The sequence below is a fragment of the Periophthalmus magnuspinnatus genome, chromosome 17 (assembly GCF_009829125.3).
Source record: "Periophthalmus magnuspinnatus isolate fPerMag1 chromosome 17, fPerMag1.2.pri, whole genome shotgun sequence".
NCBI classification, from domain to species: Eukaryota; Metazoa; Chordata; class Actinopteri; order Gobiiformes; family Gobiidae; genus Periophthalmus; species Periophthalmus magnuspinnatus.
The window spans coordinates 12,984,572-13,002,608 of NC_047142.1; the positions used below are offsets into that span (position 1 = coordinate 12,984,572).

The 18,037-nt window shown below is 41.9% G+C and overlaps 3 protein-coding genes across 3 annotated transcripts in view; 1 reads left to right on the top strand and 2 right to left on the bottom strand.

The window, feature by feature from the left end:
- The first annotated feature begins 1,863 nt into the window (after positions 1 to 1,863).
- On the top strand, positions 1,864 to 8,793 carry proca (protein C (inactivator of coagulation factors Va and VIIIa), a). The gene is made up of 9 exons (XM_033981885.2): positions 1,864 to 1,973; positions 3,771 to 3,869; positions 3,967 to 4,124; positions 4,201 to 4,225; positions 4,348 to 4,458; positions 5,159 to 5,299; positions 5,999 to 6,117; positions 6,708 to 6,825; positions 7,994 to 8,793. The coding sequence occupies exons 2-9, from the start codon at positions 3,800 to 3,802 to the stop codon at positions 8,581 to 8,583; spliced, it is 1,332 nt and encodes a 443-aa protein (XP_033837776.2). The 5' UTR covers positions 1,864 to 1,973; positions 3,771 to 3,799; the 3' UTR covers positions 8,584 to 8,793.
- Positions 8,794 to 9,410: 617 nt separating this feature from the next.
- Positions 9,411 to 13,183, bottom strand: dusp28 (dual specificity phosphatase 28). Its single transcript, XM_033982044.2, has 3 exons — positions 13,029 to 13,183; positions 11,275 to 11,620; positions 9,411 to 9,906 (listed from the first exon to the last, which is right to left on the bottom strand). The coding sequence occupies exons 2-3, from the start codon at positions 11,617 to 11,619 to the stop codon at positions 9,805 to 9,807; spliced, it is 447 nt and encodes a 148-aa protein (XP_033837935.1). The 5' UTR covers position 11,620; positions 13,029 to 13,183; the 3' UTR covers positions 9,411 to 9,804.
- A 1,065-nt stretch (positions 13,184 to 14,248) lies between these two features.
- Positions 14,249 to 18,037, bottom strand: part of vcpip1 (valosin containing protein (p97)/p47 complex interacting protein 1) — a 22,500-nt gene continuing 18,711 nt past the window's right edge. The window contains exon 10 of the mRNA XM_033982042.2: positions 14,249 to 17,411. Within this exon, the coding sequence (XP_033837933.1) occupies positions 17,118 to 17,411 (294 nt within the window). The 3' untranslated portion in view covers positions 14,249 to 17,117. The remainder of the gene's footprint in view (positions 17,412 to 18,037) is intronic.

Consider the following 18,037-nt stretch of genomic DNA (forward strand, 5'->3'; position numbering starts at 1 on the left):
TGTCTCCTTTGAACAACTGCAGGACCTGCCGCTGGTTTGGGAATAACACAGGTCAAAAAAGACACAGAAATGATCAGACAGAGCAACATCCTCCACATTGACATTTGAAATATTTACTCCTTTTGTAATGAGCAGGTCCAGAGTGTCCTCTGTTGTGGGTGGGCTCTCTGACGTGCTGAGTTAGACCAAAGGTTTCAAGGATAGAACTGAGCTCTTTAGTGTTTCTGTCAAACACATTATCCACATGTACATTAAAATCACCTGTAATGACTAAACCGTCAAAGTCTGTGCATACGACTGAAATCATCTCAATAAAATCATCAATAAACCTCAGATAGTGCTGGGGAGGTTTGTATAAGACTAAGTAGAGTATGGAGGGGGATTGTTTTAGCTCCATTTTAAAGAAAACATACTCAAAAGGGATAAAAGCTTTTTGAACAGCACACAGACAGACCCTGAACTGTCCCAGACCCAGGCTCACCTGCACAGACAGAGGCAGGAGGAGACGTGTCGTTGATGTTCAGGTGATCAAAACTGCCTTGTTAGACAAACTGCAGCACCCATTTATACAAATATATCTCATCTGAGATCTTTTTTGCACAATTCTAAACACTTGTACTTGCACCTCTGACTGTGTAGGTCAGCCAGAGGTCGGCCGTGTTCACACCACACTTGTTGCAGAGTCAGAGAGGAGCCACTCCAGAGAGAGAAAGGAGTCGTTCTAGACAGAGGAGTCACTTCAGAGAGAGAGGAGCCTTTTCAGAGAGAATGAGGAGCCACTCCAAATAGAGAGACAAGCCACCCCAGAGAGAGGAGCCACTCCACAGAGAAGGGAGAGAGAAGCCCCTCCAGAGAGAGGAGCCACTTCAAAGAGAAGGGAGCCGCTCCAGAGAGAGGGAAGTGCCGCTCCAGAGAGAGGGAAGAGCCGCTCCAGAGAGAGGGAAGTGCCGCTCCAGAGAGAGGGAAAGCCGCTCCAGAGAGAGGGAAGAGCCGCTCCAGAGAGAGGGAAGAGAGAGAGGAGCCACTTCCGAGAGAGAGGAGCCACTTCAGAGAGAGAGGAGCCACTTCAGAGAGAGAGGAGCCGCTCCAGAGAGAGGAGCCACTTCAGAGAGAGAGGAGCCGCTCCAGAGAGAGGAGCCACTTCAGAGAGAGAGGAGCCACTCCAGAGAGAGAGGAGCCGCTCCAGCGAGAGGGAGGAGCCGCTCCACAGAGAGAGAGAGGAGCTGTTCCAGAGAGAGGAGCCACTTCAGAGAGAGAGGAGCCGCTTCAGAGAGAGGAGCTGCTCCAGAGAGAGAGGAGCTGCTCCACAGAGAGAGAGAGGAGCTGTTCTAGAGAGAGGAGCCACTTCAGAAAGATAGGAGCCACTCCAGAGAGAGAGGAGCCGCTCCAGAGAGAGAGGAGCCACTCCAGAGAGAGGAACCACTCTAGAGAGAGAGGAGCCGCTCCAGAGAGAAAGAGGAGCCACTCCAGAGAGAGATGAGCCACTCCAGAGAGAGAGGAGCCGCTCCAGAGAGAGAGGAGCCACTTCAGAGAGAAGAGCTGCTTCAGAGAGAGAGCTGCTTCAGAAAGAGAGGAGCTTCAGAGTGTCTCTCTCTCTGAGGTTTCTCTTCTTTCATGAGCATATGCCTTGAGTTTGAGTGAAGAAAATAAGATCCACACAGCTGTATTTGCTGCCGATAATTATTATGTTTTTGCATTCACAGAGAAGTGACGTTTCAGTCCTTCATCATGATCATTCATCAGCCCTTCATCACGACACCCATGTCTTTTCTTTGAACCACTGATGGATCCTCTGCCACCTCCGCAGTCACCAGTGGGGCCGCCCTGTCCTTTGGAGGGACGTCTCAGTTGTGGACACTTTTGGACAGACTGTGGACTCAGAGTAAACAGTGCAGTCAGTCATTAACATCTGCGTGGACACAAACCGCAGCAATACCAGACAAATCTGCGCTTCTCTGCATTTCTGCGTCTCAGTGAGTAACCCCCTCGTGTCCTCGCACAAGGGACATTTTACCAGAACTCAGAACTTTGTACACAGAACGTTAGCTCGGGGTTAGAGGTCAATGTTCATGGGATCACACAGAGACCCAACTGTTGTCTGCTCTACTGTCACTGATCAATAGTCCAGAAAATAGGCCAGGGCTTAACCTGTGTTGACAATGTTGACAATAAATGTGAAATAAACTGCAGCGCTGCTTTTGAGACACATTGATAGCCTATAGTTCAGAAGTTTTCTTTGATTTTCTAGCTTTCTGTTGGTTAAGTCAACAATTTTGAGGAGACTTACGAGGTGACTTCTGTTGTGATTACAGAATAATGTAAAAAATATATTGAACAGAGTAAACTGAAAGAGGTAACATATTTTTATGATTGTCACTATCAAGCGATCAAATCTTCTTGCCAAAGCCTGATCGTGCCGGATATCAGAAGCTAAGCAGGGCTGGTCCTGGTTGGTACTTGGATGGGTGACCGCTGGGACTAGCAGGAGCCACAGTGGGGCGGCAGTGGCAAAAAACTTTTGTTGTGTCCATATGCAAGACACTTCACCCACATTGTCTAGTATGAATGTGGTGTGAGTGTTGGTGGTGATCGTTGGGAAGCGATGGCGCAGATTAGCAGCATTTAGTGAATAAATAATGCACAAAATTGTAAAGCAACTTTGAGCATCTGGAAAAGCATTATTATTATTATTATTATTATTATTATTATTATTATTATTATTATTATTATTATTATTATTATTATTATTATTATTATTATAAGTCACATTTAAGGAGCGGTCCCTGATTTTTATGGTCTTAAAAATGAAAAATAAAACTAGTTCATTTTAAATGGTTGGCAGTGGTCCATAGTAATTCCTCACTTGCCTTATACATCCTGAGAATCCTAATTATAAACTGCTTATAAACTGACCGTGCTGAGTTTATAAGTACTTTCCACAACTCTCAAAGACCAGAGCAGAGTGTCATGATGGTAAAGCTAACAACAACTAGCATGCTAACAGCACACTTCCTGATTGCCAGACAATAAATGCTGTATAATTAGATACAGACCTCAAGAGCTGCTTTTACAAAACAATACAGTTGACACTACCAGACCAAATTACAGGTCAGATTTACCTTTTATGTACTGAGAGAAGTCCCTGGAAAGTAAACTGTGTAATCACCTGCACCCATCCTTCTGAACATAATTTGTGTCCTCAGGCAAGACACAGCTCTGTTTCTTTTGTCCAGTGTCCCTGTGTGTGTTTAGAAAGGATTCAGTTTAAATTCCACAAACATGACCTGAGTCCCGTTATAAGACGTAAGCATGCCATTGCTCATTACAACTGACACAGACACACAAAACATATCAGGCAAAAGTAGTTTACGCTGTAATTTCAGAACTAACAATAAATCCCCCCCACCCCCTGGATTTTCACACTCACCTTGTGTTTGTACAATTACCTCATGAGATCCTATAAGCAAGGATTACCCGCATCTTTAGCTACAATTGACAAGGTAATTTAAGATGCTGTAACTTTGTAGTTTCCTCTTTCATTTGAGGAAATCTGTGTGGTGTTGTTTACTACTAAGCTGTTTGGGCCAGTGAGTGGAGCTAACTGGTCTTTTGAATCAAAAGTAAACATTGCTATTTGCAAATGAAATAGTTATGTTTGGTTAGTTTTAAATGTCTTTCCTGACACTCCATCTACATTTTAATGCACTGTACATGCATACACTGTAAAACATTCAAACTCCTCCAACTCCATGTTAGATCGTATTTTGCAGTACCTGTTTTGATTGGCTGCTGTGGCGTGATGTCCCGCCCCCTGCTGTATGTTTTACTGTGCTGCTCTATGTGGACCATGTCTGTGCGCAGTTTGTCAGGTGGGTCACTTCAGCTCAGTTAAAACTATCCTAGCAGTGAACCTTATAGAAGTCTGCCAAACTGTACAGAATAATGTCCTTGTGTCCAAACATACAGTGTTCTCTGACGCCCGCTCCGCCCACTCACTGCTGCGCACCCGCAGAGCCAACTCTTTCTTGGAGGAGCTGAAGCCGAGTAACCTGGAGCGCGAATGTGTGGAGGAAAAGTGTGACTTCGAAGAGGCCCGTGAGATCTTCCTCACCAGAGAGGCCACAGTGAGACCCTCTTCACTCTTCGGGTTACTCTTAAGATAGTGATAGTGAAAAGTGCTGACTGTGTGTCTGTTCTCAGCTGGAGTTCTGGACTGTCTATACAGGTATCACCTTGTACTTTCATCACATCATAACCAAGGTGTAATAACATCATTAAAACATATTTGGACTATAATACACATATAAGTTATAACTAGTACATGAGTCAAAAGTGTGTGTTGAATAGATGGGAATCAGTGCCGCTCCAACCTGTGCGTCCATGGCACCTGTGTGGACCTGTTCCAGGCCTACGCCTGCAGATGTGACCAGGGCTTTGAGGGACGCTTCTGCGACCAGCGTGAGATTATATCACTGTTATGTCTGTCTGTTACATATCTGTTACATATATGTTACATGCCTGATACATGTTTGATACATGTCTGTTACATGACTGTTACATGTATGTTACATGACTGTTAAGGTTAATTCATACTTCTTTAGAAGCAAGACATTTGCTCTTCACCTCCTGCTCTGCAGTTCCTACAGCTTGTGTTTGACACATTGGACTGTCACAGGACTGTCCGATAATTTTAAAAGTGGGTGTGGCTAATTTTAAATGTATATATATATATATATATATATATATATATATATATATATATATATATATATATATATATATATATATATATATATATAACTTTGTTTTTTTACTTAAAGCTCTAGGTGTAAGAACAAACCTCATATTAAGTACAATTACATGACTGTTGCATGTTTGTTACATCTATGGGTGACTGTTACCCTGTTACTCTCTGGTACATGTCTGAATGACTGTTACATGTCTCTGACTCTTAAACGTCTCTGTGACTGTTACATCTATAGGTGTCTGTTAAATTTCTGGATGACTGATACATGTCTCTGTGGCTGTTGCATGACTGGTACATCTATGGGCATTTGTCACATGTCTGGATGACTGTTGCATGTCTGTTATATATGTGGGTGACTGGTGGCTGTGTAGAGCAGCAGTGAGCCTCTGTTCTCCATGTGCTCATGTTCAGCCCAGACCCACAGAAACTGCTCTGTGGACAACGGCGGCTGTGACCACAACTGTGAGGAGAGTGAAGAGGGGCCCAGCCGGAGCTGCAGCTGTGTGGACGGGTACAGACTGCACGACGACCAAAAGAAGTGTGTGCCTATAAGTGAGTACTCACACTAAGTGTGTGCCTATAGGTGAGTACCCACAAGTAATGTGTGCCTATAAATGAGTACCTACAAGAGTGTGTGCCTATCGGTGAGTACCCACAGGGGGTGAAATTGCTTCCTTCCTGTTCCCTGTACCCTATCTATGTGAAATTTGGATCTGCACTAAAAAACAACCATTACGCGGTTTAGTACACTATAAAATTAAGTTATGAAATATGTTTAATACTGACAACAGTTGTGGGCAGTCGTTCCACAATACAGGGCGTGCCTCTTAGAGTGAATGGAGTGTGTCCCAAACCTGAGTGCTGTACGTGGCAATAAAGGATTTATTGCAAATGTGTTCCCAGTGAGAGTAGTGTTACAGGGTAAGAAGAGGGAAAAGGAATTGTTGGTTTGGAAAAGTTTGTAGAGTGTGCCTACAGGTGTGTACCTAGAGGAGGTTAGAGCCCATTGATCAACACCAGCAAGAAGTGGGTGTCTACAGGTGGGAAAGATAAATACTTACAGCAACAACATCACACATTTTCATATCTATTCACTTTTTCATAGATTTTAAATATTTTGTACTCTCTGTAATTACAACACAGTAACTACACATCTAGTCCATCTTTAATGCATTCATTCTGTGTGTATGAAAAAGTCTTGCTGTGTGGTCTGAACAGAGGCCTGGTCTGACTGGTTCTAATCCTCTGCAGACCACTCGTCCTGTGGTCAGCTGCTCATCAGCCGTTCATCATACTCTGAGCCTGTCACTGGTCTGCAGCCCTGGGTGGTGGGGGGCGAGGTGGGCAAGAAGGGGGAGAGCCCCTGGCAGGTGAGACCCTCCTCTCATGTTAGCTCAGTACAGTACATGTGAGGGCTGCAAGATATGAGAAAAAATGCAATATTAGGTAACTATGTTTTGTTTTGCGATAACAGTAGTATTGCAATATTTTAATATACTTTTTTACCATAATAAGTTCATATGCACAGGCCTTTACAAGTTACAAACTATGTCAAAATAAAACATAACAAAGAGTAAACCAAGACCATTTCACTGTCTATAAAAAGTACACTTCTATAAAAAGGAGAAGTGTGTTGTGATATTTTTTTCTTGTGATATCGATTATTGCATCAGTCCATGCAGATATCCATTTCACAATATAATGCAGCAGTTTTTATAGCTATGTGTGAGATAATGTGATGATGTGATAATGATGGTGCGAAGATGTGATGTGATGATGTGTTGATGTGATATTGTGATGATGAGATGTGATGAAATAATGTGATTATGCCATGATAATGTAATGATGTGATGTGTGAAGTGATTACATGATTTAGTGATGTAATCATGTGATGTGTGATGATATGGTGTGATGTTGTGATGGTGTGATGTTGTGATGATGTGATGGCGGTGTTCAACAGGTGATGGTGCTAAACGCCCGGGGCCGGCTGCACTGTGGAGGGGTCCTGATCGATCAGAACTGGGTCCTGACCGCGGCACACTGTCTGCGGAAAATCCATCGCTTCAGGGTCAGACTGGGTAAGAACCATCAGGTCCACCTGGAAAACCACCTGAAACGATAAGGTGTTAGTCTGTCCACGTGTGAGGACATGAGAATGTTGAGCATTTTAAGTTAATCTTTATGTTTCATTATGATCATGCCATTGCAGTTACTAGCACATATCAATGTACAGTTGATAAAACTTAACAAATGACAGTTGTAGTTCAATTCAATTCATTTATTTTTGTAACGCCCAAAATCACAACAACAGTTGTCTCGAAGGGCATTCATGTTTTGGTTGATGGGGGAAACCGGAGTACCCGGAGGAAACCCATCCAGACATGAGGAGAAACATGAAAAACTCCACACAGAAAGGCCTGGGCGACCAGGGATCGAACCAAACCTTCTTGCTGTGAGGCATGAGTGTTGCCACTCAGCCACCGTGCTGCCTACACACAAAAACAAACAGGAAAATCAAACAACAGGAAAAATCAGACAAAACAAGAAAAAATCGGCCAGGTGAGGAGGAGGGAGGGGGGTGGAGGAGGGCCAGGCGAGGAAGAGGAGAGGGTCCAGTTGTGGTAGTAGCATTAGGCGGGGGAATCAGCTTTGGGAATTGTAAAAAATAAATAAATAAAAATAGTAAAACACAAAATAATATATAAGAACATAATATAAGAGTAATAATCATAGTATTAAGAATAAAAAATAAAACAATACTAATCTGAAAAAAGAGAGAAAACAATTGAATAAATAGTAATCATTTTGAAACAAAAACTAAATGTGTATTGTGTATGAGTATTGATGGGAAAAGGTTATTTGGTCTGTTTAATTATTGTAAACAACTCATTGATTATTCAAAAGAATAATCACCAGATTAATCAATAAGCAAAATAATTATTAGTTGTAGCTTTAAATGAAACGCATTTTACACCCAAACCCTAAGTCTCTGAACCATAATGCAATGATTATAACTGATTACTGATTATGAGACAGTACTGTATACTTGAGCTTAACAGCATATCTAGTGTTTCAAAATGAATTTGTACCGTTCAATGTGTGCCAGGCCGTGTGGAGTAGCGTTATAAACCGAGTATTAAAAGATGTCCAGGGCCCATGTTGTAGCAGTGAGTTGGGATGGTGTCTCCTCTCTCCGTCCGCTGTAGGTTTACCCCTCACGTTCAGACTGAGTGTGTGTGTGTGCAGGGGACTATGACCGGCTGCGTGATGAGGACAGCGAGGTGGTCTTGCGTGTGGTCAAAACCTTCAAACACCCTCAGTACAACAGCCACACCATGGACAACGATATCGCCATGCTGCGCCTCGAGGGCCCTGCCCCCCTCTCCAACTTCATCATCCCTGTGTGCCTCCCCCACCCCGACATGGCCCGCCGCGTGCTCAACCGCAACGGCACCCTCACCGTGGTCACCGGTTGGGGCAAGGAGGAGGTGGACAGCCTCCGCTACAGCTCTACCCTCAACGTCATCAAGATCCCTCTGGTGGAGAAGTCTGTGTGCTCCCAGCTCATGACCAACAACATCTCAGAGAACGTGCTGTGCGCTGGAGTGGTGGGGAAGCAGTACGACGCCTGCGAGGGGGACAGCGGGGGCCCCATGGTGACGCTGTACAAGAACACGTGGTTCCTGGTGGGGCTGGTGTCCTGGGGGGAGGAGGGCTGTGGAAGGGAGGACAAGCTGGGCATCTACACCAAAGTGTCCAACTACAAGCAGTGGATGGACGAGGTGAGACAAGAGTGGGAGCGAACTCAGCCGTCGAACCACCCACACGCCATCTGACCATCAGAGGGTACGGAGAGTCAAGATGCAATCAGCACACAATATTATCAATTTGTCAGTGCAATTTTAACTGACAGAATTTCAGTTTTATGTTGGTTTACTTCTGGGGTTGTACTATATTCTATGCACTGTACAGCTTATACTTTAGTCAGAATTATTGCATACTCATATGATAATTCCAAATGTGTCAATAAAAACTGATAATCTTGTTGGGAGTGTGGCTTTGTTGGAGTTTAGTATTATTATTGGATAGTATTTTTTATTTTTTTTTATTCCAATTACTTTTCTTTCAGTAATACTCTTCCTAAAAACTTTTTACTTGAGTAATGTCTTGCATGACCACTTTTCTACTTGAGTAATATCATTTTGAAGTAACATTACTCTTACTTGAGTACAATTTTTGGCTACTCCACCCACTGTCATAGAAATACAGTTTGAAGTGTGATACTGCCAAGGAAAATATTGCGACATACATTAACAGGCTATTTTAAGGTGCACAGTGTACATTTTCTAGTAGAGGCCTGTCACTTGCTTGTCTCCAGGGAGATGTTATTGCTTCACTTGAAATGTTCCACAGTTTGGCAATAAGATCTATCTGCATCAAGGTGAGCAGGAGATACCATCAGATGAAGTTACAAGTTATATCTGTGGAGAGGCAGCCACATTCACAGTAAAAATGCCTTTTTTCAAGATATTTGTTCAGCAATATAAACACCTGTATTAAAATAAATACAATCAGTACAGATACAGTTCAAATATATTATATAAGCTGCTCTTTGGGTATTTAATTATAAGGTTTTGATAGACAAACTGGTGAGGTGAGCTTCATCGTAAAACTTGTATTTATTTTAATTTTTTCCATTTAAGTTAACCAGGTAGGTCAATTGATTCTTATTTAAAACAGAGCCCTGTGTTAGAGGTAGCTACACAAAACAACAAATGAACACAAACCGGTCATATATTGTACAGGAGCCCAGGACTTGACTGTGGTACCCCCTGGAGGTACAACCAGGAATGGCATCTGTTATCATTTTGAATACCTCGAAGCCCTAGGTTCCATGTTTTCACTGCTCGGACTACTACAGTCTTATTATCTGAGTTTATCCTCTGGCTTAGTCCCTGGTTGGCCAGTCCATTTCCATATCCAGTATTGCAGCATTGGGTGCAGACTGGAGCCACCGTGAGGAGCCGTGAGGAGCCATGAGGAGCCATGAGGAGCTGTCAGGTCTGCCCTCGCCTCTGTCTCAGCTCCTCCTCATACTTTTGCAGCTGCAACATGAAGCCTGGGTTGGGTTCGATCACATGACGTGCTTCTTTCACTTTCTGTAACAACAAATCACAATTTAAGTAAATAATCCATTACTGCCACATATTTCCACTTAAAGGAACACTATGTGACATTTCTGGAGAGGGGTCCACCAAGGGCTCACATGGAGATGTTATTGCTTTGCTTGGAATATTCCAAGGCATGGCATTAAAAATATCTATCTTGTATTTACTCAATGACAGGTATTTTATTGCTCAAAAGGACATTAAAATAACATGCATTCTGTGAGTGGCCTTGCCTGTCCACAGGTCTGACTTGTAACTTGGCTTTGATTTGTCACACTTGTTTCCTTAGAGATAGATCAGTTTAACTGGATTCTTCTGACATTTGTGAGTTCACAAACTCACAAGAATCCATCCGGACCGGCTCCTGCTGGTGCGATAGATCCAGCAATGACCCAATCACAGAGCATCAGGGCCAAAGGTGAAGCTCCCAAACGAACCAAAACAAATACGGCAAAGTCGGCAGATGTACTTCAGCCTATATTAACTGAAATACAGACTATGTTGATCATGAAAAGGGAAGTGCTTTGTGCATTTGTGGACAGTGAAGACGTCTGTGCTTTTTTCTCAACTGGATTTAACAAAAGTTTGTTGGCTTGTTCTGCTGTTGTGACACTTTGACCCATCAGCTTGGAATATTCGAGTACATCCTGATAAGTCCTTATTGCCATCCTTGAGTGATTATGTTTAGAACTCAATTCTTTGATAAAAAAGGTCTTTGTGTTCTAGTAAAATGGATATTGAAATGATATTAGAAGGATTTAACCATAATATGGCGTCTCCAGCTTTGCAAAAAGTTTCTTTGACATTTCCGACTAACCTTAGATGGGGTGCAACTAGATTATATCAAGTATATGCTCCATTATATAAATATGATACAGCCCAAGATCCATGCACAACATGCTAGCTCCACCCACAACACACTAGCTCCACCCACAACACACTAGCTCCACCCACAACATGCTAGCTACATGTGCACATGTGCACACACAGAAGCCTCAGGGCCTGTATATGCTATTTTCTGATCTGTTATCCTGTTGTTTCCTCATTACAAACACACCTGCAGCTGTGTTTTGTTTCATTAACACACAGTCCCTGCATATTTAGGCTCTCAAACAGAAAACACTCTGTTCCACCTAGTGATGTCATGTGGCAATACAGGAAGTGCTCCACTGTGATTTAAACTCCATACACCTTCACTAGAATCATTTGGATAATTTCAGCTCTGGAATTGACAATCTTTACAGAACAAAAGGTAAAAATTGTAAATTTTTTGTTGTTAATCATCATCTCAAGGTTCCACTTTCCAAGCATTCTGTATGTGGATCTGTACATGCAGAAGCTGGTCTCATGTCGTCTCACCTGCAGAGCTCCCTCTAGTGTGAGCTGCTGGTACTTGAGCAGGTAAGCGGCGCAGATGGTAGCAGATCGGCTCCGCCCATTCTTGCAGTAGACCAGCGTTTTACCTCCACGCTGCGCCTCCGCCTCGATAGCATCTGCACAGCTGCCAAAGTGCGTGTACAGATCCTCATGTGGATCATCAAAGACCGACACCTGCATCTTAGCGACCGTTGTCGAGGGAAATGGCTGCTGCCTGGTGACATTGATGCACTGTGTGACCGCCTCTTGCTGGAGAAGCTCAGTACTACAGGCAGAGCGGGCGTTTGAGATGAACAGTGAAGGGGTGACTTTACACAGCTCCAGCATTCTACGCAGAGGAGAGCAAGTGTTCAGTACATTTAGCATGAAGTTATATTTTTATTTGTAAGATTAAAGAGCAGGTATTATCTGCTAACCCATCACGTATTTAGATCACCATGTTACCTTTTATTGTTCTGAAAATGCTATATTCACCGAAAACAACATATTAACGTGTTTAAAAAGTTTTAGTTTCATGTTTGAGTCCCCCCCCCCTCCCTTAGCTAATTTCTCTAATGAAAATACTGCACATTGCATCAGGTTTGTGAAGTTGTAGTGGATTATGTATTTTTTCTATTATACTTTCATATATTTATGGGAAATGGCTGTGCAAGACCATATGTGATGTAGGATTGTTGGCTGAGTCTTAGACAGAATTGCACTGCTAACTAGAGATGTCCTGATCTCTTACCAGTATCGGTATCAGCCACCAATACGGGCACTTTAAGAGTATCGGCTTGGATGGGATTTGATGAACAACATAGAGCTTTCATGAATGCTGGAGCTTAGCATTTATAAAATTGACAAGCTTTCTTGGAGCTTAAAGCAACACTATGTAACTCTTCTGGTGATGTCTTTATCGAGAGGTTGTTGTGCTTAGAATGTTCCACAGTATGGCCTTAAACTGTACAAAAGATTTTTGTTTAAAATTTCATGAGTATGACCTATCTGTGTCCCCAGATACGAAGTAAAAATGTTCAGATCAAATATAGGTTTCACTAATAACAATTCTAACAATTCTATTCCAATAAAAACATTGGACATGATGACAAAGTTGTTTATGTTATAATTTGGTGTTTTGGTTGTCAAGACGATTATGCAATCAGAAAGCAAAATGTCCCTCATGTCTCCAATTTGTGTTGCCAGTTTCAACGCTGAAATCCAGTTGGTTTAAACCTAAAATGTGTCTCTCTGATCTGAATGGTCATTATCTAAACCCCAGCACCAGCAGCCAATCATGAATCAGTGCTAGTGCAGCCTCTGCAGCTCGGTGAGTGAATTCTGGAGGCTCTGATTTTTCACATGAGGCCTGTCCATAAACTGAGAATGAGAAAAACTTTGTGTCCTCTATCTGCAGGTTCCGTTGTTATTGTAGTACCTTTTTAAACTTATCCATCTTATAAGAGCCTACATTGGAAAACCTGCATTATTCTTACCAGTAGTTCTTTTCCTACTTATCTACATTTGGAAAATGTATTGTAGCTTATATACTGTGGATATTTTGGAAACAAGCCAAACACTGATCAATTAATAGCTTAACTGTAACAAAAAATAGGCAAATGCAGGACAGGAAAATGCTGTCAGTGTAGTGTAGACTAATGTAGCAGAAATAGGAGGATAAAAAAGTCTGTAGGCGCAAAGTCACACTCTCCTTCACAGGTTTATGGGGCACAGCAGCTGTATAAACCCGGTCTTACCTGGAAACACGGTTTCTAGTCCGGCTCAGGTTTGGGCTCGGTTTGGACACAGCGGTGGAAGGGTAACCCGCTGAGACCACAGCGCGGGCGCATGGCGCGTTTGGCACCGGTCGGCAGCGCTATTTTTACTGCGGCGTCTCCGTGGATCTCTGCGCGCCTGTCTCTGCACCTCTCCGGGTCCTAGTGCCCATACGTGATCTGCTTTTTGGCGCCCTCTTTTGGCTAGAGGTAGACCTCCAGAAAAAGATGTCCTTTAAAACTTAGATGACAGGCTTGCACTTCTTACAGGAGCTACTACTGTACAATCACAACTGATCCTTCACCTGCAGATAGAGGGCACGTACAAGTTTTTCTCATTCTCAGTTTATGGACAGGCCTCATGTGAAAGATCAGAACCTCCAGAATTCACTCACCGAGCTGCAGAGGCTGCACTAGCACTGATTAATGATTGGCTGTAGGTGCTGGGGTTTAGGTAGTGATGATTATGTTTAATCTAACCGGATTTCAGCATTGAAAGACCAGCACTGGCAACCCAAATGAGGGACTCATGTGAGGCTCATTCTGTTTTCTGATTGGATAATCATCTTGAGAACCAACACATCAAATTCTCATCAAATTATAACAAACAACTTAGCCATCATGTCCACTGTTTTTGTAATCAGAAATAAATCGTCTTTACAATTGTTATCGGTAAAAACTGACCTTGTGCCTGAGGACACAGTTAGGTCATATTTATTGTATTTATTTTTTTATTTAATTTTTTGTTTTATAATACAGTTCATATAAAACTTAATTTAAGGTATCTAATACAAAACTACCGGGCACACCAAGATAGAATAACTGATGTGGTTAAATTCACAATTACTGATAGAGCAGACTTCAGAGAGAACGAGCAGCAACTCCACAGAAAAAATGTTCACAATTTAAACTAAGGGCATGGATCTGTATTGCCTTCAGATCAGCTGAAGTCCAACTAAAATAATTATTATAATGATTATAAGTCAAGCTATTTATCAATTAATAATATAATAAAAATGAAATTAAACATTGGGAGGGGGGCAGCTCTTGAAGGCTCACATATTCTGTGTGTACTACCTTATGAATATATTAAGTAATTCAGCAACATTCAGCAATTATAAGCACTAGTCACACTGCAAGAAAAAGTATGTTCTTTTTTTTCAAATTGTGTCCCTCAAAAACAAACACACTGAGAGTCCGAGTCCATTTGGAAGTGGCTTTATTGTCGATTGAAAAGCCCACACATGCAACAGGTGAACCAAAGCATGTCCCTCACTGTACAGCTCAAGTATATGCTACATTATGTAAATATGATACAGCCCAAGCTCCACCCACAACACGCTAGCTCCACCCACAACACGCTAGCTACATGTGCGCACACGGAAGCCTCAGGAGGGTGGATGCACACGGATTACAATGTGGACATGTCTAAGGAGAGATTATTGGAAAAAGTATGTCTGTGCTGAACTGAAGAAGCTCAGAGTGGACAATATGGAAAAGTAGGTGGTAGATCTTGGGTATTTAATGTGGCCATTTATAAGTGCATCAGTTATTTCAGTTAGCTTTGGTTTTGATAGGAATTGCACAGAGGAACAACTAGAACTTTATTTTAAATACTTAAGAATTATTCCAAAATGTTCCCACGGTAATCTGGAGAATTTCTGTAAAACATTGATTTGTCAAATTTGTCAGAATTTGCATTAGTATAATTCAAAAAAGCGTGTATGGTTTTTTTAGTCTTTCACATTTTGAAGAGAAATACTGGAATAAAATAGCACCCGAGTACTTTTTAGATTTGACTTGTTTAGAAACTGTATGCATTTCTCTCTTAACACAAAATCGACCCTTGTGAGCTTGTGATAATGTTGTTTCCTCATCAAAAACAGACCTGGAGTTGTGTTTTGTTTCATTCACACATGTTTGAGTAATCCTGTATCATTAGGCTGTCTACATCTCCAAAGCTCAAAATGCTCTGTTCCACCTTGTAATGGCATGAAAGGGTAGTTTTCAAATTAACAGCTATCGTTTATCTTTTGTCTACTAGAGATTAGAAAATCCAGAACTGAAATGATCAAAATGATAATAGTGAAAAGTGTATGGAACATGTGTGCATGAAAAAAAACACACCACCAGGTATGTTTTTGACAAGGAAACAACATTATAAGATAGATCAGAAATTAGCATAACATGGGCGCTTTAATGTCAAAATGATTGATTTGGAAAATTGTATGACACATGACATGGTCCACTGTATTGCTTTCTATATTCCATATCGGTGACTGCCCCCTGGTGGACACATCAGTGGAAGACAGGGGCTGGGCAGCGTCTTCGTCAAGTCAGGATTTTTTTTTACTTCTTGAGTAAGAGCAGAAACATGTGGAAAAGGAGAGGAACACAGAGGAGGACTGGGGTGCAAAGTAAAACGAAGCTTTCTCAAGAAGGTCAGTCAGTGTTTCCAGAGTTAACAGAGGAGACTATGGTGGCCTTTATAGTCTAATTATCCCCTCATATTCTCAAAAGAAGCTGGACAAAAGTGGTGATAGAAATGATACTTAAAGCTTCCAGTATTGTCACACTGATACAGATGTGACTATATTTAATTTGTTATCAGTGGGGGCAATAAGTGACATTTATACTACCTAGGGCTGTAGTCCTTCGGTTGATGCCATCTCGTCTTAGTTGACTCAAATTTGTATTCAAGGATTTGTATGGAACAGGAGCACAAAAGATAATTTAATAGGAGAGAACTTAGCAAGTTTGCTAAAGATTTGCTATTTTTTGGTATTTATAGTACGTACAAAGATTAAACTCATGACTCACAAGTTTAATCTGTCTTTACTTTCTCTGCATGCATAGTAGTTTTTGCATGAACTCCTGTGCAGGTGCAGTCTTGTGAGTGCAGTTTGGGTCAGATACACAGAGATGTGTAATAGTTTTGAGAGGTTTTGACACGCCCCCTTTTTAATTGACTAATCAATCATCAGAATTTCTGCGATTACAGTCTTAGTACCACCATAGTTCCAGTATAACCTTTGGGAAACACTGGGTCAGTAATAACTTCAGTGAGATGGAGCTGTACTGTCAAAAGTGACTGCGAATGCCACACACAAGCTTTACATGTGATACTTGCTTTCAAATATTAGAATATTATTATGATTTTTACATTTTACAAAATGATAAAGCCTATGGTGAGTTAAGTTGATAGAATTATTAATAAAATAGAAAATAAAAGATGCACCTGATCTGCAATAAATATTTGCCATTTCATTGTGTCATCGGAGAAGTTGTCCTTCTTTCCTGCAGTCTAAGGCACCCAACTCTCCAGGTGCTCTTGGAGAACTTGCTGAAGCCTGAGGAGAAGAGCACCCAAAACCAGCGGTACACCCAAAGGAGTCACATGCACTGTCACTGCAAACGCCTTCGCCTTTGTTCTTTCGGTCTGCTTGTTGAATCTCAGTTTGGACCATTACGTAAACATGGATGCTTAAAAGGTCCTGTATTACGCAAAGTGACTTGTCAGATTTAAGCCATGTTTGAATGCTGTTGCCTCATCAAAAATATACCAGGAGTAGTGTTTTGTTTCATTCACACATGTTTGAGTAATCCTTTATTATTAGTCTTACATCTCCAAAGCTCAAAATTCTCTGTTCCATCATGTGACATCATGAAGTGGTAGTTTTCAAGTTAACAGCTCCTTTTACCTTTTGTTCAGTAGAGATTGGCAATTCCAGGGCTGATTGTAGTGAAGGTGTATGGAGTTTAAAAACACAGTGGAGCACTTCCTGTATTGCCACATGACATCACAAGGTGGAATAGAGTGTTTTCTGTTAAATAATGCCTAAATATTACGTGTTTTTCATTTATACATGTTTAAAGCACAAAACCAACTACAGGTATGTTTTTGATGAGAAAATAACATTATAACATAGATCAGAAAACAGCGTAATGTGGGTGCTTTAACTGAAAGAGCTTTGTTAGTAGCTTTAGTGTTGGCTCACACGTACACCCTGTTTCTGCGTGAGGGAGGGGCCTGAGGGGTGAAAGGGCAGGACTTAGAGGCCTGTGGTCCAATCAGGAATGCTCCATTGGTTCAGTGCTGCCCTGCTCGGCATCCTGACTCTCCATGTCCTCTGGCTCCTCCTCCTGTGGGCGTGGCCGGGGCGTGCTCTGCTGTGATTGGCTGCTGGAGGCTGTCCTGTCCCTCTGCTCCCTCAGATTGCGTTCCATAGACGCCTGTATGGAGGAGACCATCTCCTGTAGGGCTCTGCGCTGCTGCTCCATCACCTCAGGGTCCAGTCCTCCTCGCCCGTCCTTCATGGTCACAAACCCCGGAGCCATCCGCACCAGCTCCCGCGAGGCGTTACCCTGCCAACCACACAAACACACACCCTTACTTAGGTCCTATATTACGCAAAATTAATTCTTGTGAGCTAATGTCAAAACATACCTGTAGTTGTGTTTAGTTTCATTCATACGTTTGAGTGATCCTGTGTCTGTCTACATCTCTAAAGCACAAAATGCTCTGTTCCACCTTGTGATGTCATGAGACGGTAGTATTTAAGTTAACGGCAACATTTTACCTTTTGTTTAGTAGATATTGAAAATTCCAGAGCTGAAATTATCCAAATGATTCTAGTGAAGGTGTATGGAGTTTAATAAAACAGTAGCGCACGTGTGAATGAAACAAAACAAAACTCCAGTTATGTTTTTGATGAGGAAACAACATTATAACATCGATCAGAAAATAGCGTAAGGTTAAAACAGGACATAGAAATAGGACTCTGGTGCACCAGTAGTAACTATTGGAAAAGCAACTGCTCTAGAAGGTCAAGCAGTAGTGGTAACTGGTCTTTGGCTAAATATACATGTGCCAGCTCTCTGTAGTAGATGTACAAGGATATCATCATCATCATCATCAGTAGTAGTAGTAGCAGTAGTAGTAGTATTAGTAGTATTAGTATTGGTAGTATTAGTATCATTATTAGCATTAG

Excerpts from the sequence above, each read along its gene's own strand:
- dusp28 (XM_033982044.2), bottom strand. The coding sequence starts at position 11,619 with ATGCTGGAGCTGTGTAAAGTCACCCCTTCACTGTTCATCTCAAACGCC. Across the intron at positions 9,907-11,274 it reads CACTAGAGGGAGCTCTGCAG|AAAGTGAAAGAAGCACGTCA; the intron begins GTGAGACGACAT and ends TTGTTGTTACAG.
- proca (XM_033981885.2), top strand. The coding sequence starts at position 3,800 with ATGTCCCGCCCCCTGCTGTATGTTTTACTGTGCTGCTCTATGTGGACC. Across the intron at positions 4,125-4,200 it reads TCCTCACCAGAGAGGCCACA|CTGGAGTTCTGGACTGTCTA; the intron begins GTGAGACCCTCT and ends GTCTGTTCTCAG. Across the intron at positions 5,300-5,998 it reads AAAGAAGTGTGTGCCTATAA|ACCACTCGTCCTGTGGTCAG; the intron begins GTGAGTACTCAC and ends AATCCTCTGCAG.